Genomic DNA, 21,265 nt, shown 5'->3' on the forward strand with positions numbered 1-21,265 from the left:
ACTACATTGAATTACATTTTCAGTCCAAGATCCTTCCTCCCAGGGAGGCTCTGCAGGAAATGCTGGCGACCTTGCATAAGCTACCAAGGGGTTTGAGTTTACACCAACAGGTTCAATGTCTTAATTTCAACCAGCAATCTCCTTAAGAAAGAGCCACGTGGGTCTTTAAGCTGTTCTTCATAACCCATTTATTTTATGGACCACTTGGTGCATGTAACTCTTAAGGATAGAATCAGAATCCCATTAGCCTCAGCTGCCATCTAAAGGGTTAAATATTTTAGGAGTACAGGTGTTCTTGAAACAGTGGTTTACACTAGTTATGAGCATGCGCTTTGGAGATTAGGAAAATCTAGAAGGCTTATGCATGTAGAGAGTCTGGGGTGAGACTTCTTGGAGCTTTGAAGATGACAAGGATGATAATCAGGTGGAAGGAACATTATAACTACAGTTTAAAGTAATTTGTATGGTTTTCAATGGATTCTTTTAGGCATTCTATTTTATGATTCCATGAGTTCAGATCCTGAATGATGATGACTTTTGAAGACTTGGTTTTCACATTTGTGCTGATCTGTTGGCAGCAGCAGAGTCTGTATGTGGCACATCTGCACATATCATCTTCCAGGGAAAATGAGGATTTTCTCATTTTTTTGCTTGGTCAGAACTCGAAGAAAAGTTACAGATAGAGGAGGTGTCTTAGAGCTAACGACACAGCATGACAATATGGATAACTTATTACGGAAATAAGTTTATTTTGATTCCCAGTTCTCACCCAAGGTTAAGGAACCCCAGCTGGTGCTGGCCTTCCGGCTGGCCAGAGTATGGACTTGAGGCAAGCAAGATGGCCCATGGCAAGGCACAGGTCTTGTGCTTGAGAGCTGAGTCCCGATCACTGCTTAAAGGCCCTTCATCCTAGTACTGCAGGATGCAGTCAGCTTCAACACAGATTGGGAAGGAGACGGATCCTCTTCAAACTGTGTTGAGAAGGACACTGGAAGGAAGGCTTATCAGGGTATAGCTTGTTTTAGTAAAAGGCTGAGTAATTCCATTTACCACTATCTCCGAGTTTAGTGATTTCAGGGGTGTTGTTCTTTTTAAAATTACTTATGCTGAGACAGAAAGGGGGTGGGGACAGACAGAGAGACAGAGACAGAGAGACAGCATGTTTGTATACCATATTCTGCTTGTGCAGGTCATAAAGTAACTCATGGGATTTGCTTTCCTGCCTCTGCCATGTGGGTCGCAGAGATCAAACTCATGCCTGAAGGTACGGTGGTAAGCACAGTTGTCGACTGAGCCACCCTGTTATCACCTCTCTTCTCCCTTTAGAGACATGGTCATACTCTTTATCCCAGGCAGCCACACAACTCATTGCTTAGCTCTGGATAGCATCAGTTGTCTGGCCTCAGCCTCCTGATTTTTGTGATGACAGGCATGAGCCATTATGTCTGGGCTCGGTAAAAAATCATTTCCTTCTGTAGAGAGCCTCAAGTCCAGTGTACACGAAAAGCGGTCTGGGGATTCTGGTTTGTCTCCCTGTGGTGCTGGTTCAGATGTTTCGGTGGATCTACCATACTTGACCGAGAAGGAGACTGTGGACAAGGAAGGACGGCCACTGTGGAAGGCTATGGAGGCCAGGCTTGGAAATGGTTCTCATAGACATACATCTTTTCACATTCTACACTCACAAGCTGCTACCAGATGACAAGGGATGCAGAGTTGGGGTGTGGGCCTAGGGAGAAGAGGCCACATAGTGATGCTGCCATGCTCTGTGTCTCTCCCTGAAGAGCCAGGGAAGGAAGAGGGGAGTGCTGAAGGTATCAGTGGATGGTGAAAGATGCTGACACGCTGATGCAGTGTAACACTAGGCTATGCTGACCCTGTGTCTCGGGCAAAATACTCTTCCCCTTTTGCACAATAGCAGCACTTCTGGGAAGTTAACTTTTGGGAGCTGGGGCATTACTAGTCACTAAACAGGCTGTGCATGCTAGAAAGATGTTCTACCACTGAGCTGTACCCTCAGTCCCTTTGTATGTTTTACTCTGGGACAATGTCTCTGAAAATCTCCTAGGCTAGCTTTGAATTGGCTTAGTAATCTAAGGGGGCTTTGAACTTGCGATTCTCCTGCCTCAGTTTCTTGAGCAGCTGGTATATGGCCCATTAACTTATTATACATTTACAAATCTGTTTTGGGGGTCTTTACATTGTATTCTTACTGTTATATTCTCTTTATAATATGGATAGTTATAGAAAAGATGAAATAAGGCTTTTTCCTTTGAACAGTGATGACTTTTGCGGGGGTGCGGTGCTTTTGAGACAGGGTTTCTCTGTATAGCCCTGGCTGTTCTGGAACTCTCTCTGTAGACCAGGCTGTCCTTGAAATCCACCTGCCTCTGCCTCCCAAGTGCTGGGATTAAAGGCGTGCACCACCACCACCCAGCCAATCAGTGATGACTTAACACACAAGTTAACACCGCAGTTTCATAGCTTAGAGCCATGAGGGGGACCCTTGAACCATGCCTGGTTAAGATAGTGGCACTGAATGTGAACAAGTACTCCAGTCCTTCCACAGAGATGTCAACACCACAAGAGTCCAAGAGTGTTGACTTATAGATCCCACCTGCAAAACCTAAGAGCACTTAGGCTCAGCACAAGTCTGATGCATCAATAGCACAGTAGCCTCTGAAGTCCCCATGTACATTACATGGGAATGATCCATTTACAGGGGAGTGGTGCAGGGCTCACTGGGCCCAGCTTGAGACAGAACCCAACTTTTCATACAAAACAATTAAAAAGTGAGAAGGATGGTGTTTGTTTCTACATCTCTTTTACGTCTGGCTTAGTGGGAGTCAGCCACTTTCTTCTGTCTATGTCACAGTAACAAGCTTGGGCTGCAGATAGTGTGGACATCTGAGCCTGCAGAGACAGGTAAGAAAAGAGCCTCTCAGTCATTTCCGTAATTCTGGGTTGTTTTCTTTGATCTGACCCAAACTGGGTAAGTGCTCATCTTTTAAGGCTGTTTTCTTTGTTCTTTCCCCTTTTTTGAGGCAGGGTTTTTTTGTATAGCCCAGGCTGTCCTGGAAGTTGCTCTGTAGACCAGGCTGGCCTGGAACTCAGAGATCAGCACCTGCCTCTCTCTGCCTCCCAAGTGCTGGGATTAAAGGCCTGTGTAGCCGCCACCACTGCCACCTGGCTTTTGTCTGTTCGATGTGGGATGTGAATGAAGTTTTCCTACTTTGATGTATTTGATGGATGATCCATTGGTCCATTTCCCATGCTGCCATGGAAGCCTTCATGCCCACTTATATTCTCATCAGAAAAGGGATTCACCGAGCTTTACAAGTCTTCCCGTGCTGGCATAGCTCATTATGGGTTATGTTTGTTTTATAGTTATGCATGTATATGCAAGTATGTCTGTACACTGTTCATGTACCCATGGATGCCTCCACTTACAGACGCGGAGGCACTGGATCCCTGGAACTGAGTAATAGATAGCTGTGAAGCACCCTTGTAGGCTCAGCTGACTCCTCTAACATTGAGTGCTTATAACTCATTACCCAGTTTTGCCACTTAACCATCCCCTGTCTTACATTGACTACTTAGTCAACATCGACACATCTTGTTTCCGCCATCAATGAAGTTGTTCATTCCTTTAGGAAGAAGATGCTCTCTCTCCCGGGTAAATCCCAGAGCCCCAACCCAGAGCTGTGCATCTGTGCCAAGCATCCCGTAAAGCTTGCATGCCCTAGACAATACATGGAAATGAGATCCAGGAGGGCAGCTTTTGTCTAAGTGGGTGTGTTTTCCTTGAGAACAACAACAACAATCTAGAAATATAAGCATGTACTGAAAAATTAAGTTTTCTCTCATGTTGTTTCTTTCCCTTTGGCTTCCTTATTGAGCCACAAAGTGGGATGGGATAGATAATCAAAAGCCTCTTCTATACTTGAAACACAATCGCAAAGCATCACTGAACGTGAAGACCCAAAGCACTCAACACTAGCTAAAATCTGAATTCCTTACACCTCCAAGTGTATACTTTCAGGCTGGCTTTAACTTTTTTCTTTTTTAAGTTTCATGAATGGTGATGATGATGATGATGATCATTGAGGAAGGATTGTGGGAGGGAATGACCAGGAGGGAGGCAGTGATCAGAATGTAAAGTGAATAGGTAAAAACAAAAAATAAAATTAAAATTAAATCAATCAATCAATAATTGAATCCCCAAGTGTAGACAGTTCTAGATACATACAGGGAGACCTGTGGGTAAATGTATTAAAACCTGATGGATTTAGATATCTGCATTTTTTTTCTACATCATATCTTGATTTACATTCATTCTATCTAGGAATAGGGTCTGATTCAAACTTTTTTCTACCAACAACACAGTAGTTTAGAAACAGCAGCCCAAATGTACACAGTTATCTACAGGTGAACATACACCCTTTCTTTCTTGTTTCCGTATATCATATAGGAACATACACTTTCTATAAAATGGAAAGTCTACAGTAGGCAGGTCTGCTGTGCTTGTGATGAGTAACACTGCAAGCAAAAAACCAGCGGTGAGCTTCTGTAGCCAGCAATTCCACTGTATCCCAAGCAGCAGGAATTCATTTTGGACGGACACAGAAGACACTGCCTCGGTTGTGCATAGTCCTCCCGAGACAAGCATCCCTCACCCACACCCTGACACCTCACCCCCTCCCACCTCTGGTCCACTCTCCTGCTAGCTTGTCCTTTTAGCTTACATTGATGGTATGGTCCTAAGTAAGCAAGTGTCCTGTCCCAGAGCCTCAGTGTTCTCCGTAAAAGAAAGCAACCTTATGTTTATGATCTCCCTTGAACGACAATTTCCCTCACACCAAGTGGCCGAATTAGTGCCAATTCCCCGTGGCCAGGTGAGCCACAGAGTTCTATAGAAGGTTCTGCTGTTGCAGAAACATGAGTAAATTTAAAAAAATTAAAAAGAAACCATAACTCTTTCACAGACAAACCCCTCAAAAAGAGAAACTAAGAACTACGAAATGCCCGTCCCTCCACAGTTCTCAGAAATCATGTCTTAACTATCAGTGCACACAGTTTATAGTTCACCTTACCACACTTCCTCAGCTCAGGGGCAGCATGAAGCATGACAGACCTTCTGATGAACTTGAACTCCTTCAAAACCATTGAAAATGACATCTCATGACTAGTAACCCTACCGGGGGCAAATATCTAAAGGGCAGAGAAAAGCTAAATGCACACATAACCCTAGTTAAAACAGCAATGAGTTCTGTCCAGTTTTCATGCGACCCCAGGCTCGTCCTCTGAGATTCGGAAGAATGCAAGGGGAGAGACACTTGCTGCTGGACAACCTGCTTTGGGGTTTTGGGGTACTCTGTTTCTCCTAATTACATCCAGCAGCTGACCACTCTCAGAACAAATCACAGCTCTACCACCTGGACCCACTTTACCTGCTACCCCAGCTCTGCAAGAAAATACCCACCACAAAGGGAATACATTTGGACAGAAGGCTGGGCTCGTGCCAAGGCCCCCAATGTCAAGAGGGAGCTTGCACAGTTTCTGGAAACTAAAAGGCAGGAGTGACTGCAGTCCAGAAAGCCAGGACAGAATGGCTGGAGACACTCAGCAGTGAGCAAAAGCCAGCATGGGGCTGGGGATAGGACTCACATAGCCAGCAATATGTTTACTGAACTCTTAGTAAATTCCAGCTCTCAATAAAACCATTCCAGGCCCTGGGGATACGGAACTATGAAGTTAAGTGAACAGAGTTAGTTGAACTCTTCCAGTAAGATGCTTTGATTCTGAGACACGAAATGGACAAATACTGTACAGGCATTATCCTTTTTTGGAGGGGAAGGGATATGTTTCAAAATCCCCAGTGGATGCCTAACATTGCATATAGTTCCAAACCCTAGATAAACTGTTGTGGTTTTTTTGTTTTTTTTTTACTACATGCAATCTAGTTATAAATTAGGCATAGTGAGAGATGAACAGTAACAAATTATACAATTAGAACTATTATACTTTGCTGAAATAAAACCACTAGTATCTCTTCTCTTGTGTTTCAGGAATTATTTAGGAAAACAAGAGTTCCTTGACATAAGCAGTGTCTAACACCACACCATTGAATGTGACAGCAGAGATAGGTAACAGGCAGGAAGCATATAGAGCATGAATCCTCTGGATAAGGAGATGGTTCACGACATGGACAGAATGGATCAGGAAGACACAGATTTTATCACACTGCTCGGACCAACACACAACCTGAAAGTTTATGAATTGCTTATATCTGAAAGTTTCAATTAAAAATTTTAAATCATGGGTTACTGAACCCACAGAAGATAAAACCCCAGAGGAAGGGGGTACCCCTGGAATGTTGGAGTACATGAAATGAGGAAAAATGGAGAGTAGGGTGATGGTCTGAAGAGATAAAATCCAAACAAAGACTGGAGAGAAATGAGAGATAAGCCATCCAATAGAATGGTTCAAAAGGAAATACAGGTACACCAGAGGCAGGAGGATGCTGCAAGTTTCAGGAACAGTGGGGATGCCAGATGGCATAACCATCATAGTCTTTCTTTGTCCTTGCTACATGTATTGAAGGCCCACCTGGGCTGGGATCCAGGTGAGTGACAGCCTCAGCTTGGGAAGACAGTTCTGCCGAAAAGAAGGTGACAGATCTGACATATGCCTCTTACAGTTTCAGTTTCCATGTGAGGAACAAGCCTGCAACAAGAAGGAGCCTACGGTGAAAAGGAGCAGCCCTGCTGCTGCTGCTGTATTATGGACTCAGGAGTCTCCTACTTCCAAAGTCAGAGGAACTTGACTTGGCTTGAATGTCAGAAGCACACAGTCACTTCTGCTCAGCTTTATTTTCAGGCACAAGGTATATCTGGAGTGGCTCTTTAAAGAAATGCGAGACAGTATCAGTAAGCCTGGAACATCACCCTCCACATGTCTCACTCAATTACCCTCCAGATGCTCATGTCCAAATCTCATTAGGCTGAGCTTCTGGGTCAGCCAATTCCTAAGAGGATATTCAAGCATACACAACCTCCTCTTCCCCCAACACCCAGACCATACAAAGAGAGCCTTTGACTCGATTAATATACCTGTCATATTTAATAAGTAAACATCCAACTGAGAAACTGTAAAGCCATGAACAGGAATTTACAGATTCCTGCTAGAGAAAGATCAAATAGGAATAGACTTATCACAGTGTCAACTACCCATGCAGGCAGAAACTACCCCACCTCAGAGCACCCATGCATGTAAACCAACTGGAAAAGAAATACATGAGGAAAACCCCCAGTAGAAAGCCTTCCCCTGGTGGTTAAAGGGGACAGACATTGCCCTCCAGTTTCCCAGCACCAGACACCTGGAACTACTCAGAGTAATTGGGTAAGAAAGACTAAAGACTGGAAAGAGGCCACTTTTGTTTTCTTGGCTTGTTTTCTTCCGAAACACACCCAGCAAGTGCTCAACAACATCCTAAGAGGACAAGCGTCACAGAGAATTCCAAAAAACAGCGGGGAGAGACAATGCAAAGAGGGGCACGTGAGTCCACACATCGCACATGGCTCAGGACCAAGCCTGTGTGTACTCCAGGACATGCTGTTGAAGATACCAACATTTTCAGATAAATAGACCATACCAACTTTATCACAACTTTTTTTTTTTTTTTTTTTTTTTTGGTTTTTCGAGACAGGGTTTCTCTGTGTAGCCCTGGCTGTCCTGGAACTCACTTTGTAGACCAGGCTGGCCTCGAACTCAGAAATCCGCCTGCCTCTGCCTCCCGAGTGCTGAGACTAAAGGCGTGCGCCACCACGCCCGGCATTTATCACAACTTTTTAACAGGGTAAGAGTTCCTCAAATGGCACTAGTCATACTAGGCAAAAGGGATGATCAAAACCGAAATTATAAACTACTAGGAAAACAAAACCAACTTAATTGTATTTGTTAAGAAATAAGAATCAGCCAGGCAGTGGTGGCGCATGCCTTTAATCCCAGTACTCGGCAGATCTCTGAGTTTGAGGCCAGCCTGGTCTACAGAGTGAGTTCCAGGACAGCCAGGATTACACAGAGAAACCCTGTCTTGGAAAAAAAAAATAAGAAGAATCAGGCTGGAGAGTTGGCTCAATGATTAAGAGCGTTGACTGCTCTTCCAGAGGTCTTGAGTTCAATTCCCGGCAACCACACGGTGGCTTGCAACCATCTGTAATGGGATCTGATGCCCTCTTTTGGTGTGTCTGAAGTCAGCTACAGTATATACTCATATATATTAAATAAATAAATAATTTTTTAAAAAAAAAAGGAAATAAGAATCAAGTTTAAAGTGATACAATTCAAAAGTTGCACCAGTGGGTGGAACTGATTGAGAAGGACTAGGAGGTGTGGCTTTGTTGGAGGAGGTGTGTCAATAGGGATGGACTTTTCCATTTCAAAAGGTTTGTGCCATTCCTAGCATTTTATTCTTTGCCTCCTGCTTGTGATCACATGTGAGCTCTCAGCTGTTTCTGCTGCCATGAATTTGCTTCACTGTCATGGACTCTAACCCTCTGGAACTATAAGCCCAACTATATGCTTTCTTCTGCAAGTTGTCGTGACCATGGTATTTTATTACAGCAGCAAAAACGGAACTAAGACAGAAGTGAATTTAAGACCAGCCTGGAAGACACTATCTCATAATATTAAATTTTTTAAAAAGACTGAATAAAAAAATTAATTTTTTTCATAAGTACAGTTGTAAATGCGTTATGACCAAATGTCACATGAAGTGAAGAAACATGAATGTAAAGACACTGAGTGCAGAAAAACTAAGTCAAAGAGATTGTGATGTGGTTCCGTGGGGGCGTGGCTCCGTGAGGGCGTGGCTCCGTGGGGCGTGGCTCAGAGGGGGAGTCATGGCTCAGTGGGAGAGCACCGGTCTTACAAGTATAAGGAAGGCCCTAGGTCCAATTCAACACACACACACACACACAAATCAAATATAAAGCCCAGTAATTTTGATGTCTAAGGAAAAAATAAACTACAAATCTGGCACTCTAAACTGAAGCGTTTTCGCTTTTGCTATACTTCAAAGAAATCAAAACACAGAAACCTAAGATTATAAAGGATGCATTGTGAGCATGATTTATATCAGAAACACTAATTTTGGAACTTCAATTAACTCAGAATAAAGGCAAGATTTGAGTCTTGGCCATATATCAAACAATGGGTCAGTGGATGTTTTAAATTCCTTGATTAAAAGGAGCTATTTTTAGCTTAAGAAACATTATCATAAGAATAAGCATGGAAAGATGCCCTGAAGTGTGAAAATATCAAGTCAGAAACCCCCCAGAGTATCACATTCTTTCTCAAAGTTGAAAACCTATTAGAGAACAGGTTGAATTAATAAGATCTGGACCATCAGGACGACCATAGGAGAAACATCTGAAAAAGACACAACCAAACATTATCTGACTTTTGGGTTGAATCGATGTAAATAGCTATAAATTGTTTTGCCTCGGATGTGAACTTTAATCTGACCTTTGTAAATACAGCCAAGCCACCTTATCCATAGATTCTGCATTACTACTTTGACCCATCTGTGGATCAAATGATAAATTGGTTAGAATTTGTTTCCAAGCAAAGGGAAGGGCATTGGGGAAAGGATAACCCAAGGAGAGTGTTGTTGGAAAAGGGTGGGTCCCGTTAGACTCTGCCCCTGCTCTCGTAGACATCTCAAATGTTCCCTGGTAATTCTAATTCATGTGAACTGAGACATATATGTTAGTGTGTGTGGTGCACATGCACAGTGTGTGCATGTGAACGCCAGCGGCTGGCACCGGATGTCTTCTCTGCATTGCTTTGCCCTTCTTTATTTAAGGCAGGGCCCCTCAGTGAGCCTGGAGCTCACTGACTTAGCAGGCAAGGTTAAGGAATCTGTCTGTTGCTCTCACATCCCCAGTGCTCAGGTTACAACAAGCATGTCCCTTGCTTTATCTGAGTTGTGAGGATTTGAACTCAGGTCTCATGCTTGAAGGGCAGGCATTCACGGAGTGAACCATCCAGAGCACTTAGATTCAGTCTATCTTTTAAAACTGGTAGTATTGGGGGAAAAGAAAAAAAACAACCAGAAATTCACATGAACAGAATTGTGTATGAAGTCACTGAAAGACATATAGAAAAATGTTCAAAACGGTACATTGCATAATGACTCAACGGGAAACCCTTAAATACCAATTCAGTTGGCTGGATTAACAACTTCGGGTATGTACACATAGTTGAATAGTATATAGTAATGGAAGAATATTTACAGCTAGACATAGCAATATCCTCATTAATAGCGCATTCGGGGAGAGAAGCCAGAACCAAGACTACTTCTGGGATGACTCTACCAGGAATGCTAACTAGTCCTTGTCACTGCAAGGTGGCAGGCCAGCTAGTTATTCTTGGCAGACTGTGACCAAGAAGCAAGACTAAGGTGTGGTCTTGAGGGAGACAGGTCTTCTCCTTGTTGTGGATGTGTGACATTTGTGACAGGTCAACTTGATAGCTTATTCATGTTGATCTGTGCACACATTTTTGCTTTGACCTTTTTTTTTTCTTTTCTTTTTTAATGTTATAAAAAGTAAGAGATTAGTCTAAGAATGGTGTGGAAAGCCCAAGAACTCATGTTTCCATTAAACTCCCATGACACTTAAGTTAGAGTAACAGTGAGCTAGCCCTCCTCCAGACACACAAGGAATTTTCCCGAGACTGAGTAGTAGACCCCACGCATCTCTTTGGTCTCCTGCAGGTAGCGATCTGTGGTCAGGAATGTAGGTTTTCCTAGTTATTCCTTACTCCTTGTTGCCCACAGAACCTTATGTGGGCATTCCACAGTCTATCTGACATGCATCTGTCTACACACCCTGCCCTCACACCCTGCTCTCCTGCTATCAGGGATCCTTTTCTGAGTCTGTGTTTCAGTTTGCGTCATTAAGCTTCTCCCTGCTTCTGGGACTCAACCATATACTTTCACAGCTCAGGTCAAATGTTAGTCCCTTTATGGAGCTTCCTCGCCTTCCTCCACCACTATCAGAACAGCCATGAGCACACCATTCATATGGCCTGTGTCAAAGCTGACTGGAGTTCGGGGAAGGCGCTAATGTGCTTGTGAGACTGCTAGGAGGCAGGTACCTCAGGCAATGCTCTCAGCCAAACTGCACCAGGCTCACACCGGGAAGGAAGGCTTTACAGGAGTGGGATGCCACTGCTTGGATCAGACAAACCAGGTTACAATCTGGTTCACCTTCTAAGAATAGAACTTGAGGCTTAGCATCTCTGAGCTGGGGTTATTCAGAGAGCCAGGGAAGAATGGGAAAGGTGGAGGAGGTTGAGGGGAGGCCATTAAAATGACATAGCAGAGTCCCAACCCCAGAAGCTGCAAATCTTATTTGTGGAAAGTCTTTACATATGAGTGTATTATGCCCAGATGAGTGTATCCTGGAGGAGCAGGATCCTAAAGAGAGGAAGACAGACAGATGGCAGTGACCCCAGATGGGCCAAAGGACACAGCACCATCAGACTGGAGGAAGCAAGGAACATACTCTCTCCTAGGGCTTAGGAGAGAGCAAAGCTATGCTTACACCTTAATTTTTGTACTTTTGGCTTCCAGTTTATTCCTAGCATAATGTAGGGCTTGTGTAAGTGTCCCAAATTGTGACCATCTGTTGTTACCACTGTGCTGCAAAGCCAGTATTCAAGGGTCACACAACTGCTTCTCTTGTCTCTGTGATCAAACCTGGGTTTAACCAATACAGATTATAATTATTCTTACATTATTTGCTAAACAGTTAAATGCCAATGAGTGTTACTATCAAGGGCTATTCTAAGTGTTTTATAAATATTTACTTAATACTTACATACTGTGACACACACACATGCGCGCGCACGCGCATGCGCAAGGTAGAGTCTGTGATCAACTGTCATCTTCCAGGGAAACAGAGAGGTTAAGTAACTTGCTCAACATCACAGAGCTAGTAAAACGAGGAGACTGATCCAGGGCAGAGGCTCCTCCTTCTTTATCATCACTTGAAGCATGGTGATTTTCTAAATCTAAACCCCAGCCACCCAGTGGGGTTCTGATCTTTCTGCATTCATCCTACTGGGCAGCTCGGACCTGTAGCTCTATGATGACAATTCTTTACTCTAGAGTCTCTGGGCTGGTTCCCCACCAGCCTGGCTTCATCCTGCAGCTGCTTTGGTGCCTCCCATGTGTGCATTTACACTAATCTGCTTCCTACAGGGGCTAGAGGAAACTCGTGAGCCATTCCAGGGCAGGGCCCCACGGAGCAGGAAGCCCTGCTTCCAGAGTCTTTTGAAGGACTTTTCCTGCGGCTTGTCACAAGCTAAAGAAAGAAAGGATCACATTTCAACCAGAGGGACCCTGTGTACAAGGGAATGGTTGGCAGGATGTGCCTTGCAGTTCGGAGACATGGCGGTGCTATGAAGCTGGAGATACAGACACCGTAGGAGTGAGGTGCTTGTCATAACTTGGCACACCCGTTGCTCATCTAAGCCAACACACACATAAGCACATGTGTGCAAGCTCATGTACAAGCAAACACACACACAAGCCCATGCAAGCACACAGGCACTCTCACATACACACATACACAAGCACATGCACACACACAAGCACACACGCGAACATACAAGCACATGCCAAGACACATGGATGCATGCTCACACACGTGTACACACACACAAGCACATATACCGAACACACACGTAAGTGTAAAATAAGATGCTCAGTATTGTTCTTTGGGCCATCCACACAAGGGACATTGCAGCCCTGTCTCTTGGGCCTTTTGAATCTCACTTCCCTTTTGTGCCTAAAAGCTGCAGCCCACTGCTTGGCTAGCTGCAGGACCTGGGCAATCCACTCAGTGCTCTGGCCCCAGTTTCTGTAGAATTAGATACTAAGAGGACCTAGTTCAGTCTGGCCAACTTGTCTAATCCTGGAAAGTTGCTGGAAAAAAAAAAGAGGAGGAGGAAGAGGTACAGGCTGTCCATCAAAAAGACTGACACAGGAAAGAGAGAATGAGACACTTTTTTTTCCTTTGTGACCTTATTTTTGGCAAAGTCCAGCACCAACGTGAGTCACATGATCTGCAAGAGGACAAGGACTACTTACTGTGAATTAGGTGAGAACACTCGGGTGCTATCATCTACTGGCACCTAGATGTTAGTTGAGGCAAACCTGCTGGACCGTTCGCTTGGCCAGCAACTTTCCTGGGACATCCTCTCTCTGCTTCTGATGTTGTGGGGACAGCAATAGCTCACCACAGCCCCAGGCTCACTCAGCACCACCCTAGCCATGGTTATTGAAAGGGTCCAACGTTGACTCTCTTCAATTGGGGATGGAACAAAACAAACGAGCTGCTGGGCTCTCTTCAGGAAGCTAATCTGAAGCCTGTAACATGGGGCAGATAAATTCTATATAACCAAGACTGTGCCAGTTGAAAGTTGGAGCAAAAAGGCGAGGCCAAGAGGAGGCAGGAGATGCTAAGGTCTCTAGTTCCGATGGGAGGCAGAGGGAATCTCCACAGCAAGGCTATCTCATGCCTCACTGAGGGCCATGGCGCAACCCTCTGTCCTGATGTTCTTCTACTCTCTTGATAGCCTCAGCTAATAAGTTTATTTAAGCCCAGGATAGACTCTACACTCTAATGTCCTGAGGAGATCACAAACTCATGGGAACCCAGCCTCACTCACCCTCCTGTTCCAGTTCTACCTCCTAGCCAACGCCATGCCCACACTCGCCAGATCCCACATGCCCCAGATCCCAGGGGCAAATGACATTAGCCTGGAAATAGTTTTTGAAATAGGTCAACCATCCTAAAATCTAATTTAAGAATATGCTACATCCTAAAATCTAATTTAAGAATATGCTAAAGCAGGGTGAACAGTTATTTTAGAATATTTCATAAAACTAAAAGTGGACATGTCTCCCCCCCCCCACCGCCAAACCCCACCCCTTTGCATGCTTCCTTAGAATGTTACCTTAGAACAAATTCATGTTGCCACATAAAATTAGAAGAGGCACAATTTAACACCCACAGTGGGCAGTCTGGAATGCCTACATGTCACATGCAAAGGCTATCATTTTTCATATTGACTCGTGGTTATTTTAATTCTTTCATTTTTTAAATTCTGGCTGTTGTTCTTTTCATTTGTTGTTAGTTTTGTTTTTGTTGTAATGTCTAACTCCTGGTTATTTTATTAAAATAAAAGGAAAAAGAGATTACCCTCAGGAAACCAAGGTTTACTAGAGAAATAACTAGTCCCCAAAACAAAGTTCTCTCTCAGTCTGCCTCTTTCTAGCAACTTGAACATGTACTCTTTCTGCTTCAGTCCCCCAACCCGCAACGAGATATATGATTATAACTGACACTCCACCTATGGCACCTATGACACTCCACCTACCTCCAAAAATTGTGACAATTTCAGTGAATTCACAGGGGGCAAAGCAAGCCTTATGGACTGATTACTGGGGTCATTAGTAAAGAAGAGAGCAGAGGAAACCTAAGAGCCTATAAGGCCACTGAGTATGGCAGTGAATCCTGGGTCTGTTCTCCTTTCTGCTCTGATCTGTTCAGCACCCATTCTGCTACTGGGAAGCCTGCCAACCAGACATGACCTAAGACACTCTGTGAAGTCACAGAACTGCTTCCAACAAGCCAATTCTGTGTAGAATGTTCTGGAGGGAGTAGCAGCTAGGACATTTTAATGATGCCCAGGGAATCAGATTGTTCCATGTCCTCTCCCTACATCAACTTAAACATCATATTTGGCCAACTTTTCCTCTCAGATAATAAAGTTAATAGCAGCCACGATTATTGATTCTTCCTGTGCCAATCAGCCATGGTTTTAAACATAGGCTTTATACACAACATCTCACAAATAAAGAGTTCTAAAGTAGGTTATAATTACAGTCAGACTCCATCTACAAGAAACAAAGATCTGAAAGTTAACAACTTGGCTTTGATCATTCCTGAAGGACATTGTAAAAGCTAAGACAGAAACACAGTCCTTTGGACACATAATGGATGCTACATTCACTGCATGCATTTTCCCCCTATTTTCCTCGAGTGTTTGTGTTTGTGTGTGTGTGTGTGTGTGTGTGTGTGTGTGTGTGTGTGTGATGATATGTTCATAAGTTCATAGTTGTCCCTTTAGAACACTGTAGGAGCATCTACCTTCATGTAATCCAGAACCAACCAGATTCTTCCCCAAACCAAATTCCACTTAGACTCACACGAAACACCTTTGGCTCTTGTTGACCTTAGACAAAGTACTCCATGAACACCCGCCTTATCCACTGTGGAGATTTCAATAAGAATGGCCCCCATGAGCTCATATATTTGAATGCTTGCTGAGTCATCAGAGAATGACACTGGTTGAGAAGAATTAGGAGGTATAACCTTGTTGGGATTGGTGTAGCCTTGTTAGAGGAAGTATGTCACTGGGGTAGAAGTTTCAAAAGCTCAAGCCAGGTCCATATATGGATCTGGATATAGAACACTCAGCTACATCTCCAGCATCATGTCTGTCTTTGTGGCCCCTTCCTGCCATGATCATAATGAACTAAAGCTCTGAAACCATAAGCCAACTCCAATTAAATTCTTCTTTTATAAAAGTTGCCTTGGTCATGGTGTCCCTTCACAACAACAGAACACAGAATAGAGCACCCACTTTCTTTGCTCCCCCCAAATCTATGAGGTGAGCTCCAATATGTTGGCATTTGGAGATATGAATTTTGGAGAATAACTAGGTTTAGGTGAAGCACATATGTGGTTCGTGGTGAGACTTCTTGGTGAAAAACGCAGAAGAGAGGGTGTACTGGCTGGTTTTCTGTGTCAACTTGGCACAAGCTGGAGTTATCACAGAGAAAGGAGCCTCCCGTGAGGAAATGCCTCCATGAGATCCAGCTGTAAGCCATTTTCTCAATTAGTGATCAAGGGGGGAGGGCCCACTGTGGGTGGTACCATCCCTGCGCTGGTAGACTTGGGTTCTATAATAAAGCAAGCTGAGCAAGCCAGGGGAAGCAAGCTAGTAAGTAGCATCCCTCTATGGCCTCTGTATCAGTTCCTGCTTCCTGACCTGTTTGAGTTCCAGTCCTGACTTCTTTTGGTGGTGAACAGCAATGTGGAAATGTAAGCTGAATAAACCCTTTCCTCCCCAACTTGCTTCTTGGTTATGATGTTTTGTACAGGAATAGAAATCCCTGACTAAGAGGGAGATCACTGTGTGTCTGAATGTCTGTTTCTATCTCTGAGCATGCACCACTGAAAGAGCATGCAAGAACCCAGCAAGAAAACAGCTGTTTACAACCAGGGTTGTAGGGCCTATCTGAGGCCAAATCTGATTCCACCTTGATTTCAGACTTCCCAGCCTTCAGCACAGTGCCATCCGAAGAGGGTCTCTTCTCAGTGAGCCTCAGGCTAGCATGCAGTCTTACAGTCTCAGTAACTCCAAGCCAGTAAGATATTCTTAAGATAGCCACATCAGGTTCTAGAACACATTGTACCATGGCTCACTTACTCATAGTCTGATCAATCCATATCTCTTCTCTTCTGTCCAAAAAGTAAAACTATGTCCCAAGTACCATTCTATCAAGGTCATTCCATCTCAGCCCTCTTCAGGATGTAACATGGGCTTCTCATAAGAACAAATGATAAATTCAGTAAACTATGTTGGTGGAACATAGGACACATGGCAGTCAGAGAGAGCCCAGGCTCTGATGTCATTCCTTTCTTTACCAATCCTCAGTCTATACTAAACTCTTCATTTAAGACCCTCTACTTTCAAGCAGAAGCACAGACCCCATGGATAATTCCATCTGTCTTAGGATTTCTATTGCTGCAAAGAAACACCGTGACCAAAGCAAGTTGTGGAGGAGAGGGTTTATTTGCCTTACCCTTCCACATCATAGTTCATCATGGAGGGAAGTCAGGGCAGGAGTCCAAACAAGACAGGAACTTGAAAGCAGAAGCTGATGCAGAGGCCATGAATGGGTGCTGCTTACTGACTTGCTCCTCATGGCTTGCTCAGCCTACTTTCTAATGGAACCCAGGGCCACCAGCCTAGGGATGGGGTCACTCACAATAACTTGGGCCCTTCCCAATCAATCACTAGTTAAGAAAATGCCTTACAGCTGGATGTAGAACCCAGGACCACCAGCCCTGGGATGGTGCCACTCACAATGGGCTGGGCCTTCCCCAGTCAATCACTAATTAAGAAAATGCCTGGGGCTAAAGAGATGTCTCAGTGGTTAAGAGCACCTGTCCGCTCTTCCAGAGGTCCTGACTTCAAGTCCCAGAAACCACATGGTGGCTCACAACCACCTGTAATGAGAGCTGATGCCCTTTTCTGGTGTGTCTGAAGACAGTGACAGTGTACTCACATACATAAAATAAATAAACCTTAAGAAAGAAAGAAAGAAAGAAAGAAAGAAAGAAAGAAAGAAAGAAAGAAAGAAAGAAAGAAAAGGCCTTACAGCTGGATCTCACAGAGGCTGTAATTTTCTCAACTGAGGTTCCCTGCCTGTTTCAGATGACTCTAGCTGTGTCAAGCTGTCATAAAACTAGCCAGCACACTATCAACATACTATACTTGTCTCAAATCTTTCTGTTTGAGTTAATATTCTAAGGCTATTTCCCCATGATTTAGTGCCTATGAAGTGTAAGTGTCACAGACAAAAGCCATCACTATTTGGTTCATGTCCTAGGTGACACAGAGCACTTAGGGACACTTGAAGACTGGTATGGATGTAATCTAGTAATTTGGTGGATCAATGGAAACGAAACTGAGATGGGAGAAGAAAAGCTCCCTAAAGCGTCCCTAAGGTGTCAACTGTCAAATTCCATCTTAAGTTCTGGAGATACTCTAGTCTACCCCTTCAGAGGGAAAATTGTTCTGCTTTTGTCTGCTGCTGCAATACAGGGTCATGTCTCCCTTCACTATGAGGAGCCCAAGCTACAAGACACGCTAACACCCTCAGAGTGTTCCGGTTTACACACTCTCCAGGCAGCTCTTTTCTAAGCTAATGATGTTTCTGATGGAGTTCCAACCCTTTAGATACATCCTTAGCTAGCCAGGTCACTGAAATGAAGACTTGGAAAATGCATTGCTTTTAGAGGACCAAGAGTAGGGCTGGAGAGATGGTTCATCGGTTAAGAGCACCAGTTGCTCTTCCAGAGGTCCTGAGTTCAACTCCCATCAATGACTTGGTGTCTTACTCATCTATAATGAGTTCTAATGCCCTCTTCTGGCATGAAGGTATACATATAGATAGAGAACACATAAAATACATAAATTGAGAACTAAAGTTAAAAAAAAAATACTATGAGAACCAAAGGGAGCTACATATAACAATGAATGAAAAGAGATTACAGGATTTGCTAATTATAGGGTATGCCTGAAACTGAAACTGGACAGCTTCAACTCTTCTGGAACAACTGGATTCTAAGCTTTGTACATACATTTTTTAAAAAATAATAATTAGGAGCCAGCATGAGGACCTGAAACTAAATTGCCAGCGCTCATGAACAAGCCAGGTATGGTAGCAGGCATATTTATAGCTGGGAGAAAGCAGTAAAAGATATCCAACCTCAGCCTCTAGCTTTTACACACACAAGCAGCTTCACCCATATGCAAATGTGCATACACATACACTAGAGACACACACACAAATACAAATTTTAAAATGACCAGGAGGCAGAGGCAGGAGAATCTCTGTGAGTTTGAAGCCAGACTTATCTACAGAGCAAGATACAGGACAGCCAAGGCTATACAGAGAAACCCTGTCTCTAAAATTCAATAAAGTAACAATAAAAAATGACTAGGAACAATAGTAGTTACCTGTTTCTATAGTAACATTCCTAGTAAGTCTATAAAAGAGCAAGACAGCTATTCCAAATGAATAATATGTAACCAACACTAACAACTAACATCTCCTATTTCCCCTTGTCATCATTTGGATATCCAACTTTATTCTTCTAAGCAATAACAGAAACAGTGTTTAATTCAAGATTATCTTCAATGACACCAAAGGCCCAGACTGACTTATTTCTTAGAAGTGAAATTTGAACAGAGACCTGATAAGGGTACTTCAGACTATTTCAGGCTAATCTAAAACAGACAATAAAAAATGTCAATAAACATGCACTTTTAATAAAACTATAAAAGTCCCTGTTCTCATTTCATTTCTGCTGCTGTGATAACACATCCTAACAAAAAAGCATCGTGGGGTGGGAGGGGTTTATTTGGCTTGCAATTCCAGGTTACAGTCCAGCACTTGAGGTAAGTCAGGGCAGAGTCTCAAGAACCCAGTCTCACGACATCCACAGTCAAGAGCAGACCACAAGAACACACACCCATGCTTGCTTACTCCTTCCTTTCTTCCCCAGCCTACAAGGCCATCTGTCCACCTTCCACCTTAGGGGGGGGGGGTCTTTCGTCCCACCTCAATTAAAACAGTCAAGACAATTTCCCCCACAGACATGCCCACGCCCACAGGCTAACCTGATCTAGGCAATCCCTTATTCTTGATTGTGGCAAGTGCTATTTAAAATTTAACCAGTTGGGACTAGAAAGATGGTCAAGAGCAGTGGCTGCTCTTCTGGAAAACCCAGGTTCAGTTCCCAGCACCAACATGATGGCTTACGACTGCCCATCTCTCCAGTTATAGGGGACCTGGTGCCCTCACAGGACAAACACACACACAGGAAAACCACCAAGGCACATAAAATAAAAATATATTTAAAAACTTACTAAAAACAACAACAACATAGCCCCATAATGTAAACAGTGAGGCTCAATAACTGCCCCCTTACACACACACACACACACCACACACCTCTTAAGACATTAGCCCAGACCTTCTAAGTGACCCTTGTTTCAGTCTTCCACATTCATCTTTTGGACTGCCACCAGTTGAATAACCAATACCAGTATTCAAATCTCTGTAGTTTAAAGACAGGCTTAGGAGAGGTGCAACTTAAGTTCATCAAAAATGCAGGCCACACCGGATATTCGTCACAGGGACCACTGTCCTCTTCCCAGGACTGTCTGCATGATCACACACACCGGAGGGCTTCCAGGTTAAAGAATTACAGACAGGGTCAAAGAAGCAGCAGTATTGTGTACAGAGAACAAGAGCCCTGACCACAAAATGCCCTCTACCTGAGAATGACCAACCCTTCCCCGCACTAATCTCTTGGCACAGTTAATTGTGGAAGAAACTCTGGGCATGTCTGCCCTTGCCCTGTGGAGGGTATCAAAGCTGCTTTTTCATGGTGGGTAGAGAAGAGTTAAATTCTTAAGTGACATATAGCCAGCAGTTGCCTGGTGATCAGCAACCTCTCATTTCATGACAAGGAACTTGCATTTTTTATCCCGATTTTCACTTTGTGTGTGTACACGCACATGCAATTTGAAGCAATGCATTGCTCTAAGCAAAACAAAGCAAGATAAAATGGAAAAGCAACCAGGCAGAAAGATTCAATTTTGTTTCTCACTTGGCTTAAACAGACACACACACATCTTTCTAAATTCTATATATATATTTTTTTTGCCCGTGTATAATCAGTGCTTCTGAACCTTGTAAAGTGCTCATTGTATGGATAGCATGGTCATGAAGCAACCAAGAGTGGCAAATCAATGCTCCCTATGGTCAACACTCACCTAGAGGGAAGTCATTCGGCTGGACCACGTTGAGGAAGATGTGCACCATTTTGTAGAGAGGGCCAACAATCCCAGCATTGAAGGTATCTTGGGTCTCATATTTGGTGGTAGGCAATTCATAATTCATAGCCCCGGGAGTGTTATGGAATGCAGGTTGACCTTCTGAAGTGATCTTTCCACACAGCCCCAGTAACAGCAGGGCACTGAAGACGAGAGCCATAGTTGTTGGCCTGATCTCCCAAGCATGAGGTACTTTCTGGAAACTCAAGGGAAATGGGTCTTTCCTGGACCGGTGGACTCTTCTGCCTCCTGGCTGGTAACAAGGGAGACAGAAGAATGGTCTCCAAGGTGGTCATTCACTTCAAAGCACCATCCCTGGGAGGGAGAGAAAGAACACTGGTTACTCAGAGACAACCAGTTACCCCAGGAGCCCACCCCAGAGGAAGTGACATGGCTTAGAATTAAACACTTAGGCCTAATGAGGTGGAACCCAATCTAACAGCCTGCCCCGGAGCTACAGGTAGGGACTAGGAAGAAGCTCCTTCCTCCA

The 21,265-nt window shown here is 43.9% G+C and overlaps 1 protein-coding gene across 5 annotated transcripts in view; it reads right to left on the reverse strand.

Annotated features, from left to right (window-relative positions):
* The window catches only part of Prom1 (prominin 1), a 113,215-nt gene that overhangs the window by 78,911 nt on the left and 13,039 nt on the right, over nucleotides 1-21,265 (reverse strand). For all 5 annotated transcript variants that reach the window (XM_029477915.2, XM_021161787.3, XM_029477913.2 and 2 more), the window contains exon 2: nucleotides 20,716-21,090. In XM_029477915.2, coding sequence (XP_029333775.1) covers nucleotides 20,716-20,935 — 220 coding nt within the window. In that variant the 5' untranslated portion in view covers nucleotides 20,936-21,090. The remainder of the gene's footprint in view (nucleotides 1-20,715; nucleotides 21,091-21,265) is intronic.

The sequence above is a fragment of the Mus caroli genome, unplaced genomic scaffold (assembly GCF_978045245.1).
Source record: "Mus caroli unplaced genomic scaffold, Mus_caroli_1 scaffold_4, whole genome shotgun sequence".
Lineage (NCBI taxonomy): Eukaryota > Metazoa > Chordata > Mammalia > Rodentia > Muridae > Mus > Mus caroli.